The 12,288-nt window shown below is 38.5% G+C and overlaps 1 protein-coding gene across 1 annotated transcript in view; it reads left to right on the forward strand.

Moving 5' to 3' along the window:
• Positions 1–12,288, forward strand: part of PKHD1 (polycystic kidney and hepatic disease 1 (autosomal recessive)) — a 248,035-nt gene that overhangs the window by 163,738 nt on the left and 72,009 nt on the right. Inside the window, exons 52-55 of the mRNA XM_010004904.1 lie at positions 6,407–6,520; positions 7,873–7,960; positions 8,457–8,611; positions 11,918–12,070. Coding sequence (XP_010003206.1) covers positions 6,407–6,520; positions 7,873–7,960; positions 8,457–8,611; positions 11,918–12,070 — 510 coding nt within the window. The remainder of the gene's footprint in view (positions 1–6,406; positions 6,521–7,872; positions 7,961–8,456; positions 8,612–11,917; positions 12,071–12,288) is intronic.

Here is a 12,288-nt window from a genome sequence, read left to right on the forward strand (position 1 = left end):
CTGCTATTGAATAATGATAAGTTCTAGAAACAAATCTTACTTGGACTTTGGTGCCCGTCAGAGCACTTGGCATCTTACCTGCAGAAAAAAAAGTCAGATGGTAATAAATGACTATAAGTATGCAGGAACTCAGTGACAGGAAAAATATATAACAAAGGGGGAAAAAAAACAAAACCAAAAACAGTGTAAAATTAGAGTTTATGAAACATCAACAAGAACATAATTGATTTTACTAAAACAATAATTTGGGATGAGAAAATAAAGTGATAGTTGGGAGATCAGAATTGCTGGGACACCTTTGATCCTGAAGGGTCTGTCATGATGACAATCCAGTGTGAATTATGATCAGAACCACTGGAAGATGTGAGAAGACTAAAGCTCAGCAAAGGGCTGCAAGAACTCTGTCAGAGCCCTTGGACAACCCAGAAATATAATGTGTGGATCTATCCCCACAGTAATTTCTCCAGGTGCTCCTAGCCCAAGGAGGCCTCTGATTACTTCTTCTCTTGTAGTCCTAGCTGTCAGATAAGGACTGAACTTAAACTTTCAAAGTCTCTTCTTTGATGGTGATATTTGCAATAGAGTTTTAGAAACACTGTTTCTTTCTACCTCCCCGTGTTGCCAAGCTGTGTGAAAATTAGCTGGTTTTCCTGTTTATAGAAGGAGAGTTTGAGGTTCAGAGAGATTAAGTGATTTGCTAAATATCATTAGCACACCTACGTCAGAACAAGAAGAAATCCTGAACTCATCTCAACATCTCAGAGGCGTTAGGGTATTTTTGTTTCTCTGCTAGGATTGGTCAATTAATTTTAACCCATAAGAGAGCATTAAAGCACAGATGTTAAGTGCAGAAAGTGCCCTGTTCCAATGCTGAGGAAAGCCCTTGGCTCATGACAAGGCTGAACAAAATGTTGAAGATTGTTTTGCACAAATTGATATATTGGACTCATCCTGAGCTCCAATACTTTCAGCTGCTCATTGCTGGCAGCGTATTTTTGCTTTTTACAGTAGAACTCAATTAAGCATTTCTCCAGATAGGATTTCTCCGAGTTTCCACTTGTCACACTCTTTTTTTTTTTTTCCATGTCTCATGATGGCTGCTTGTCAGTCATGGCATGCATTTGAAGCAAGGAGCCTAAAGTCACCATTTGCTCATGGTTTGATTGTCTGGAGATGAAACCACAGACATTTCTTATATCTCTAATCTTGCTTGTGATTAAGACAGCTCTAATACCTTCACTCCTCTTCAGTTCTAGTACTAACTCCCATATTGACTTCCTAAATGGTAAATCATTATATATAAGTAAATAGCCATGTTTTAGTGATGATCAGTGCTCAGTCTTATAATAACAATTAGGGCACAAGTGAGTTTGATTAACTGGATGCCTTTTCTGACTTCTCCAGTACCTCTATTATGTGTCCCATCTTCTTTAGCTGTGGGTTGTGTCCCAGCTTGCAGTCACATAGCATCCCTTCACAGCTATTCACTTATGTGAAGATGGAATACAAAGGATGTCTTTAGGGCAATTTTTAATCTCTGATGACAGAAAAAGTTGTTTGAAAAGCTCATTGCATCATCTTCATCCTCTCATCCTCCCTCTATTTGGTCTTTCCAAGTCAATCGTTTGTTTTTTAACTGATAGTATCACCTGAGGAAGGGATGCGATTCATTATACTTAAAGACACCCACATGTAGGCATAACCTGTGGGTGCCAGCATGAGAGCTGGCTGTTTCAGTAGAGATCTAGTCAATACAGTCAGTGAAGACACTGCAGCTGGTGGAACTGGCCAGTGCAAGTATCTAGAGCAAATTACAGTCTATGTTGTATTGTCTGATTTTGTTAGCTCAGCCAGCCAGAGAATATCGGAACATCTCTGGTAAGAAAGCTAGATGTAGGTGCATGAATCTCTCTGGAAACACGGTTCAGTTGCTATAAGGATTTCGTATTACTTTGGGCACCCTCATGAGACCCACCGGGGCTCCAGCTTCTGCTTAAAAAGTCATTGTTCTGTCATGGATCCTTCTTTTGTATCTGCTAACTTGGATTTGGAGCACACTAAGCCTGTCGGGAGGCATTAGACATCTATATTTAGGCAGCAGAATCCCATCCTACTTGTCTTGTCTCACTTCTTATTGCTTGGATATTCATCTCTCATTTCTGGCTGCTGGTTCCTACTCCACAAGTGTCTGTCTCTTATCTTTTCTGTTTGCCAGCATCATTTGTAAGAGGTAACTCACATGATGTTTCTGTGTTTTCAGCTGCTTTCACATGCTTCTTTGCAGAATGCAGTCTCAACACCTGAAGGAACAGCTCACGAAGGAGAACCCACACTGGTCACTATCCAGCTGTACACTGACCATGAATAAAAACTCTTCAGACTTTCTGGTGACAATACACCACTGTTTTCAAAGTAACTGGGTAGGGAGAGTCCAAGAAGTTTCGAATTTAGGAAACACAGAGCTGATACTGGAGATGGTCACAGCAAGATACTTAACAAAGTCTGTTTGCAAGTGGAAGGGAGGGGATCTTATCTCTGAGATTCCCTTGCTCTTATGCACAACAGCTGTTTCTAAAGAATAGAAAGTCTACAAGTGAGGAAACACCCACCGTTCTAGGAAAGCACTGAATGGGGTTTGTTATGGAAAAAAAGAAACACACAACATCAAAAAATTGTCAGGAAAAAACATCTGGAATAAAACTGAAATATGAAAACAATGGAAAATGCTTTTGAAAATCAACAGCAAAGCAGATCCAGGATGCAGTCTAGAATCAGTTAAAATCTGGGTAGAAAAAACACTTGTTGTTCTCCCATTTGTTTTTCCTACTTTTACATTTTAAAGTTTTATCATCTCCAGAGGTTAGACCTCATGAAGGATTATGAATCAGCTGCAACCATTGTGCCAACAGATTTGTGTTGCAATCCAGGCAGCTGGACCTCCCATTCTTCCGGAAAATATGTAACCAGTGGTGACTCTATTGGCAGCACAGGTTGTTTCTTATACACAGGATTATAATATATGGTTTTGGGTTTTTTTTTAAAATGAGTCGTGCATGCATTGTGGTGCCAACACTCCCTGGAATGACATCAGCTTTAGACCCTTGTAGAAGTTTATATACCTGCAATGCAGACATTTGATGTGACATCTATGATCAGACAGAGAGTGAAGGTACAAACTAACAGTGCAGTGCCAATGCAGAAAGTTCACCTTGAAGGAAGTTGCATGGTTGTTGCTTGTACACCAGCTGACTGACCAGTGTCTGCACTTAAGAAATACCTGAGATACTTAAGAAGGACTTGAAGCTGTTGGAGTGAGCTCAGAGGAGGCTGCAAAGATGATCAGAGAGCTGGAGCAGCTCTCCTCTGGGGACAGGCTGAGAGAGTTGGGGTTGTTCAGCCTGGAGAAGAGAAGGCTCCAGGGAGACCTTAGAGCACCTTCCAGGAACTGAAGGAGGTACAAGAAAGCTGGGGAGGGACTTTTGACAAGGGCATGTAGCAACCAACTGTCAACAGGGAGTGGTTGCAACTTGAAAGAGGAGAGATTGAGAAGAGATTTTAGGAAAGAATTCTGTGAGGGTGGTGAAACACTGGCCAAAGATCGAAGACAGACACTTAAAGCCCAGATCCTTCACATGTGTGTTACAGAGATTATTATTCCAGTGCTTATGTCAACTTGGTAACTTTAACAAAACTATTACAGGAGCTATGATTTCATATGTCAGTTACTTCATACAGTGATGAAATTTATCCAGCACCAGTGACTTATGTGCATTAACTATTTTGGATTTTCTGATGAATAAGCTGATGCAGCTGCTGTTTCCATAGCTCCATCTTGATGAGCCATTCTGTAGGGCTGTACTTAGAGCAAGCCAAAGCTTTTCCTTTTGTTCTCCATACCTTCAGAGAGAACATTACTTTTTCAAGGCCTGTCATCTTATATTTTGAACATTTTTCACTTTCCTTCTTAATTCTTCACTTCCAAATTATTGCTTAATTTTCTGTACCAACATTCTTTTTGGTTTTGCCCATTTGTGTCAGCTTGTCTGCTTACTGTAAATTAGTGTGTGCCACGTTCATGTTGTCCCAGTGTACTTTGTTAATCAGAAAGTTTTGTGCTATTAAGTCAAGTGCCTTGAAAAAGCCAATTATGTTATATCAAAGCTATTATCTTTATCAACTAAACCTGTAAGCTCATTAGAAGATTATAACAAGGAAGTTTCACAGGACATTTTTTCTATAAAAGTAGGTTGATTGGCATTAATTATATCATCCACCTTTAATGATTTATTAATTGCGTTCAGAGTTGGACATACCATTTTTATTTATTTTTCCCCTAGAATCAGTGTCAAGTTGACAGACCTGTAATTACCTGGGGGTCTTACTTTTATCTTTGTTTCAAATATTGGCATAATATTAGCTTCCTTCAAGTGCTCTGAGATATCGTGGGTGATTCCAAACTTAGGGAAAAGGCCACCTTCTGGGCCAACTCTTCTATAGCACCTGCATTCAAGTTACTGAAATCCATTCATTTAAAGCCATAGAGCAATTAATGGACTTAGGCAAGTGCTAAGATTATTTTTATTCTAAATATACTTAAAACAAAGCTGATTTTTCTACTAATAGATATCTCCTGTGTTCTCTTGTGTTAGACACCATTTATAGTCTCCAGCCACTGAAGCATTTCTGTGAATACTAACTTTCCACTTTTTTATTTATTTTCTAAGGATTTAATATGGTGATGAGCTATTTTGAATAATTTTATTATAACTTTGTTTCTCACTGTGATATTATATATATATATAATTATTTTTTAAAACAAAGGTAATATCCCTTAACCTATTGTCATGCTTTTTAGGATTAAAAATCACAATTTTTAACTAAATGTGGATCTAATTCTTTTAAAGGAGTAGTAGCTTCCACCTTAGGCCTTTAGAACCCACATTTCCAAGCATTTGCTTGTGATTGTCAAGCCTGGAAGAGTACTTTAAACATGGTTTTAAAATTTAGCTGGGAATTGGATATATCATGTAGCCATTTTTAACTGATAGAGGTAGAGAAAACAGTAAATGCTTTGTGGCTAGGAGTAAAATAGTAACACCAATAATATCATAAGGAATTCACAATGATAATTAATAATAATCCCTCCACTTTAAGGGTGCATCATCATGATTAGAAAATGGCAAGTGTGAGTAACATTGTAAGATTAATATAAAAGGCTCCAAACATTTTTGCTGAACCTTTCTTTGGTCTTCAGCATAGTTAATGGATTTATCCCAGGGGGTAAGGTTGACCTGAGGATGGGGAAAGGTATGTTCAGGCTGAGTATTTCAATTCACAACTTGCTGTGAGGGTGAAGCAGAAAAACAATCACTCTTCATACAAAAATAGACACAAATGTCTACATAACTCTTCTGCTTGAGGTGGATATTTGTTTAACCTAGTGCATCAGTGAAAGTACTTATCATTAGTTTTGTTCTTTGAAACTAGTATTTGGTTGCTGCCCAATTCCTGATTTTCTACCAATTGAACCAGCTATGAGAATTTAAACAAGAAAGTCAAAGATAGTTTAGATGTCCACAGAGAAGGTATGAACTCAATGGTGTAAGAGTTATTAGACACACAACATGCAAGTCTTGTATTGTTTGTCTTTTATCCATTTAAAAGCTGTACAGAAAATTTAAATATCCACAGATATCAGCCAGACACTGGTGGGGAACAATGAATTTATTTCTTGATTTCACTTCATAAAGAAAATGCTCTTAAACAGCAATGTTTCTTCAGGATACAAAATCATCTTTCTTTTCCAAACTAGTAATTTTTAAATATTAAAAGAACATGACAGGCCACCTAGTTTTGTACAGATATGTATATATTTTTTACTTCTACATCTGTTGCAGTTTTCTGTTGCATAATTGATTTAATCTCTAATTTTAAAGGAACGCTGAACTCTTTTACTGGACCCCGCATACATTTCTCCAGGGCAAAAACTGCCCTACTTTTCTTGTTTAGTATGTATTTAGTGCTGGGCCATTTTCTTCTGAAACTGTAAACTACCCTTGGTGAAATAAATGAAGTCACAGTTGGAATACAATTTACTGTACAGACTGGTCACCACAAGATAAGAGCACCATCTCACACACCAAAACTCCTTGGACATTTTTCCTCAAACTTTCCATTGGTCTGAAGGACCATTAGAATCGTTCTGGCTGAGGAACTCATGATTACCTGGGAACTGGTGGAACTGGAGAGGAGCAGAAAGGCAAAACTGGGCTGAGGAAGGCAATGCTAGTCCAGCCATTTAGACCTTTAAATTTTGATTCACTTACCTCAGTTCCACCCTAATTCAGCAATGAAAAGCCAATTGATAACTTTAGGGTGGGTTGTTGTTGTTTTGCCTTTATTGCAGGTTCTTTTCAACATCCCCTAGAAAGGGATTTAAAGCTGCTGGTCCTTCTTCGTGCCTCTGAAGGGATTTACTGTGATCGTCTGGAGGAAATATCTGTCCACCCAGGGAGTATTGGTACGAAACATGAGTTCACCTTTTTGTAGGCAACCAACCTTAGGCAATAGGCTAAGGAAATGATCTTGTTACTATGTCATACAGGAAAACATCTGAAAAAGGTACACCCCTTTTTTTTTAGCTAAAATGTTTACTTTTCACCAGGTCAATTCCTGGATTTTCTGTGAAGATTTTGATTTGGCAAAATTTGGCAGAAATGAGCAACTAGGTGTCAGATCCTGAGGTCTTCATCTGAGAAACTGGAGAGGATTTAAAAGAACTTGCACACAAATACAAGGGTTTGTCTTGGTTCTTGTCCTAGTTTGGTCAAATGGTGACAGTTCTAGATTTGAGATTTGTGGAAGGTAGTTGTCAAAGTTGACAGTACTAATCAGATGACCTTGTTGAGTGGAGTGAAATGCAAAATGCCAAAGAGTATTTGGTGTCTCAGTTATCTTTGGTCTCTTTTAGGATGAAACAAACTGCCCTCACATTTCCAGGTTAGGATTATAAGTTTAAACACTTATCACTATTTTCAACTGTCTAACTTCTTTGAGATGAATTACACCTGAGAGCTACTAGATGGATTCAAATATATAACTTTAAATATTTCCAGGCATTTGGACCCAGATAAAAGATAGATGCCAAAAGATAGTTTATATAAACTTTTACATGTCCTCATATAATTGTCGTTAAAGAAATAAGTTAACTTTTCACTTACATGTTTTAAAATTCATTAAAAGAATACTTGCAGCAAAAATCCTCTGAATCAATATGTCACTGTTATATAGGCAGAACAAATTTTGAACTGAGTCAAACTGAAAGACATCAGATGATGTCAGCAAATGGAAACAAACATTTCAATACAGGAAATCAGAATATTTTTAATGCTTCAACTGTCATATTGGAATATGTCATCTCTATGAGAAGTTTATATATTTTATATTTTTGCCCTAATTTTGTATTCCTTTTCCAGAAAAAAAATCTGTTATTTTTAACAGATCAGAAATATATACAATAGCTGAGTAATTTTTTGGTATCTTTCATTCCTGGAGTTTAAATTTAATTTGTTTACTTAGGTAGATTTTTTTAAATGTCCATACCTTTGTCTGCAATTCCAAAGAGAGTTAATGAAACTTCTATGGTACAATCCTCTTTCTTGCACTTACATGTGTTGGTCATTTTACTTTATTAAAGATTTATTTCTAGTTCACTTATTATTCCAGTCAGAGGCTGTGTGCTGTTCTTACACTTTTCATAAAGTATAGAAACATGCTTTAATAAATACAAAGATAGCTGTGTATTTAGTTATTGGTACAATTCTTCTCAGGTTTCTCTTTTAACCTATGAAAACTTGTTGCTGTTTTTTTCAGGGGTTTATGGACAGGTGCAAATTTATAGCTCTTATCCTAAGATACCATGGACACATCTGGGAACTAATGTTGCTCCTGGCAATGAAAGGTGGTATTTTGCCCAAATCTTTCTTTATGTGCCCAATTCAGAGAGAGCAGAATTGTCTTCCACCCACTGCTGACTGTGCTGATCAGTTATAGTGGAATCTTAAATGCCAAGTGCACAGATACACACAACCCAACACATGGACACCTACATTTTGTTGTTGAAGTCCAAAGCTGGACTTTCATCTCTGTAGGATATTCTTGGCAACAAAAATTGTCTGACGGGTCTTTGGTAGGCAACTTACTTGTTCTTTGCAACTCTGTACTGGAACAGAATACCTTGTTAATCAATGCTGTGAAACAGGCTTTTTGGAATTAATTTCCTCCCACATACTTCAGACATCTGTTCTTGCAGAAAGCCCTAGAGGGGTTTCTCCTAGAGCATAGCCTGTGGATGCTTCCTGAGCTCTGCCTAGGCAAAACTGTTGTTCATTTCTTTACAAATCTGTGAGCATAACTCTCATAAATGTAATGACATTAACAACACCTTGGCATTACAGGATTCTTGTGAAGGAGGAAGTAGATTGGAATCCTGGTGGAAGCATTATGATCAGCTCTTCCTCCTATGAAGCCCACCAAGCTGAAGTAGTTACACTTAAGGAAGTCAATGGTCATAACATAAGAATTCATGAACTACTTCTGCACAGGCATATTGGTAAGGAATCTGTTTCCATTTCAGAGTCTTCTGAAGCACTGACTTTCCATTTCATATCTCACCAAGATCTATTTTACTGAAATATCTTAATTTCTTTCTCCATATGCTTTTTCCTTGCTGTTTTGATACTGGAAATGTGATGTTCAAAATCACACAGAACAACTGATTCTAAAGTGAGTTTCTGGGAATATGATAAATCCAGTGCTGAATACTTTTGGAAAACTTGCTGGGGTTACATGTTTTAAATAGAACTAGTTAACAGAGAGAGAAAGTAACTGAAATTTTAAAGGAGAAAAAACTCTCTAAACAAACAGATTTTTTAGGCCATTTGCACAACTTCTGTGGTGTATCAAAACTGAAACATTAAAATAATGCTTTTTTCAAGTTTCAAAATAATTAATGAAGTTTCAAGTGCAAAATGTTATCAACTCCATGGCATAAAACTAATTTGTTTGTAATCTAATATGTAAATATGTATAGGATCTGTATATAACTGTATTTCCTGTGTAGATTATATGCAATCCATATTTAAGTGGAAAAAGAGATACACTATTGGTAATCTATTAAATTTTAGTTCAGCTTATGATGGAAATTTATTACCATCTATTCAACAAAATTGAAAAAAAAAATATTAACAGGTCAAAGTCTGATGTTCCAAAACCATATTTCCTCTGCATAGAAATACTTTTTAACTTTAGTCTTTATTCAAACTAGTAGGCACAAAAGTTGCTATGATAGTTAAAAAGAAATATTGTTTGTTTTCAATGCCTATAGCTGTACTTGTTAACGAAGCTTCACTTGGAACTGAGGAACTAAGCCCTATTCTGCAATTATCCACAGTGTTAATTGAAAGTAGCCTCCATGGCACAGTTTTATATGAAAAGCACATCCCAAAGCACCCACCAACCCCCTCCCCCTTTTTTTTTTCTTTTTTTTTTTCTTTTTTCAAGTGAAGGAAGAAACCTTCTAGTCAATCTTGGAGCCACAGAACAGTTCTTAACCTATTTTCTTAGCTACTATGGATATAGTAAGTGTATCCTGAGACTAAATGATTGCATATACATTGAGTGCTGCAGCAGTGGTTAAATATAACTGAAAAAAATATAGGACTCATAGAAGAATTAAGTAAATACTGGGATGCACCCTGGCAAATGCAGAAGTCTACAATAAATGTTCACACATGAGCAGGTCACTCACAGATCCCTTGATAATCAAAGCAGAAAAATACAGTCACAGAGTCACAGAATGGTTTGGGTTGGAAGGGACCTTTGAAGATCATCTAGTCCAACCCCATCTGGCATGGGGAGGGACACCTCTCTCTGGACTAGGTTCCTCCAAGCCCCATCCAACCTGGCCTTGAACACTTCCAGGGGCGGGACATCCACAACTTCCCCAGGCAACCTTTTTCAGTGTCTCACCACCCTTATTGTAAAAGATTTCTTCCTTATGTCGAATCTAAGCCTACCCTTTTTCTATTTAAAATGGAATGTTTTAAAGTTGTCCTGTCACTAGAGGCATTGGTAAAGTCAAATCAGCACGACCTGCAACTTGTTGGTGCCTCCTCCCAAGGACAGGCAGCCTGACATTTCCACACCTACTTATAAAGGTTTGATTTTGAGTTATCTAACCTTTACCTTTTGTATACAGACTGCCACCATATGCAGCAGCATTTTCTGTGTTTGACAGCCTCCCAGACTCACGCTGTGCTCCTCGAGAGAAGACCCATTTTCCTGTGCTGCTGCCTCATGTGAATTCCCTCATAGAATCATAGAACCATAGAACTATTCAGGCTGAAAAAGACCTTGGGATCACTGAGTCCAACCATCATCCCTGCTCTATAAAGCTCTCCCCTAAACCACATCCACCGACACCACATCCAAAGGACCCTTAAACACATCCAGGGATGGTGACTCAACCACTGCCCTGGGCAGCCTATTCCAGTCTCTAGCCACTCTTTCTGTGAAAAAAAAATAAATCCTAATGTCCAGTCTAAACCTCCCCTGTTACAGCTTGAAGCCATTCCCTCTTGTTCTGTTGCTAATTACCTGGGTGAAGAGACCAGCACCAACCTCTCTACAGTGACCTTTCAGGTAGTTGTAGAGACTGATCTGGTCTCCCCTCAGCCTCCTCTTCCCCAGACTAAACATTCCCAGCTCCTTCAAGTGTTCTTCATGAGATTGATTCTCTAGGCCCTTCACCAGCTTCATTGCCCTCCTCTGTACTTGCTCCAGCACCTCGATATCTCTCTTGAATTGAGGTGCCCAAAACCGGACACAACACTCCAGGTGTGGCCTCACCAGTGCTGAGTACAGGGGGACAATCACCTCTCTGCTTCTGCTACTCACACGATTTCTAATACAGGCCAGGATGCCATTGGCTTTCTTGGCCACCTGGGCACACTGCTGGCTCATATTCAGCTGCTTGTCAATTAGAATCTCCAGGTCCTTTTCTGGCAGACCCTTTCCAGCCACACTTCCCCGAGCCTGAAGCGTTGCCTGGGGTTGTTGTGGTCCAGGTGCAGGACCCAGCACTTGGCCTTGTTGAAGCCCAGACCATTAACATTAGCCCAACTGTCCAATCTATTCAAGTCTCTCTGTAGAGCCTCCCTATCCTCATGCAGATCAACACTCCCACCTAGCTTGGTGCCACCTGCAAACTTACTGATAACACACTCTACATCCTTATCAAGATCTATAAAATAGATAACAAATTGCACTTGAGAATTGCCCATTGCTCTCCATTGTACATAAAACCAGCTTGGACAACTAAATTACATCTGTGGATATATAGAGGCCCTTGAGATTAATTCCAAGCTAGACACCTGCATAAATTATCTTAAAAGTCTCAATTAGAAAGACTTTGTTTCAGAAAACATACACAATTAAAATGTTATAGAAAGTTGGTTTTTAACATTGTCATTGGTTCAATCCTAATGAGAGTTCATGGAGATGAGCTCTGCAGTGCACTGAGGAATAACTTCAGCACATATAACTCAGAAAAAATGAAGTGTGAATGTGTTCATTGGTTTGGCATCTACACACCAGAGGGAAAAGGTTTAGCACCTTCTTTTTCTAAAAATGAAGTATGTTGGTAAAACATAAGCACATGGTGACTATTTGATGGGCAGGTGGCCTTTCTGGTTTTGTGTTGATGCATGTAGATTGTGCTGGAGGAAAAACACATTTGAATGTCAGTGCAGATTCTGCAGAGAAGCTGTGCATAAGCTGTCAGGCTTTATGTCCCTCAAAGCACTGGTATATAGGTATGATAGACACTTATCACATTTTCTTTCTTGAAACTCCCCAGGGCAGTCCCATGACACAGAAGATGGCAGACGTATACCTTTGGCTGCTGAGGTTGGGCTCCTAACACGGAATGTCCAGATCAAGTCTGATGTGGCTTGTGCTGGGAGGATGCTGGTGGGACGTTTTACAGACTCCAGTGGGACAGTGTTTGAAGGTAGCTGAGATTCACCTGTCCAATTGACCAGACCAGTTCTGCCCAAGAAAGGACTTTCTAAAACAGATGAGTCGATTCATGTGTTCTGCACAATTCTATGCAAAGAGTGACTGTGTGACATGTATGAAACATGAGCACTAGTAACATGTAATGAATAATGGAAAGTATTTTAAAAGGAGCTGTTCTTTGGTTAGCTGTTTTTTACTTTATATATATTT

Source organism: Chaetura pelagica, unplaced genomic scaffold (genome assembly GCF_000747805.2).
Source record: "Chaetura pelagica isolate M959 unplaced genomic scaffold, ChaPel_1.0 scaffold99, whole genome shotgun sequence".
NCBI classification, from domain to species: domain Eukaryota; kingdom Metazoa; phylum Chordata; class Aves; order Apodiformes; family Apodidae; genus Chaetura; species Chaetura pelagica.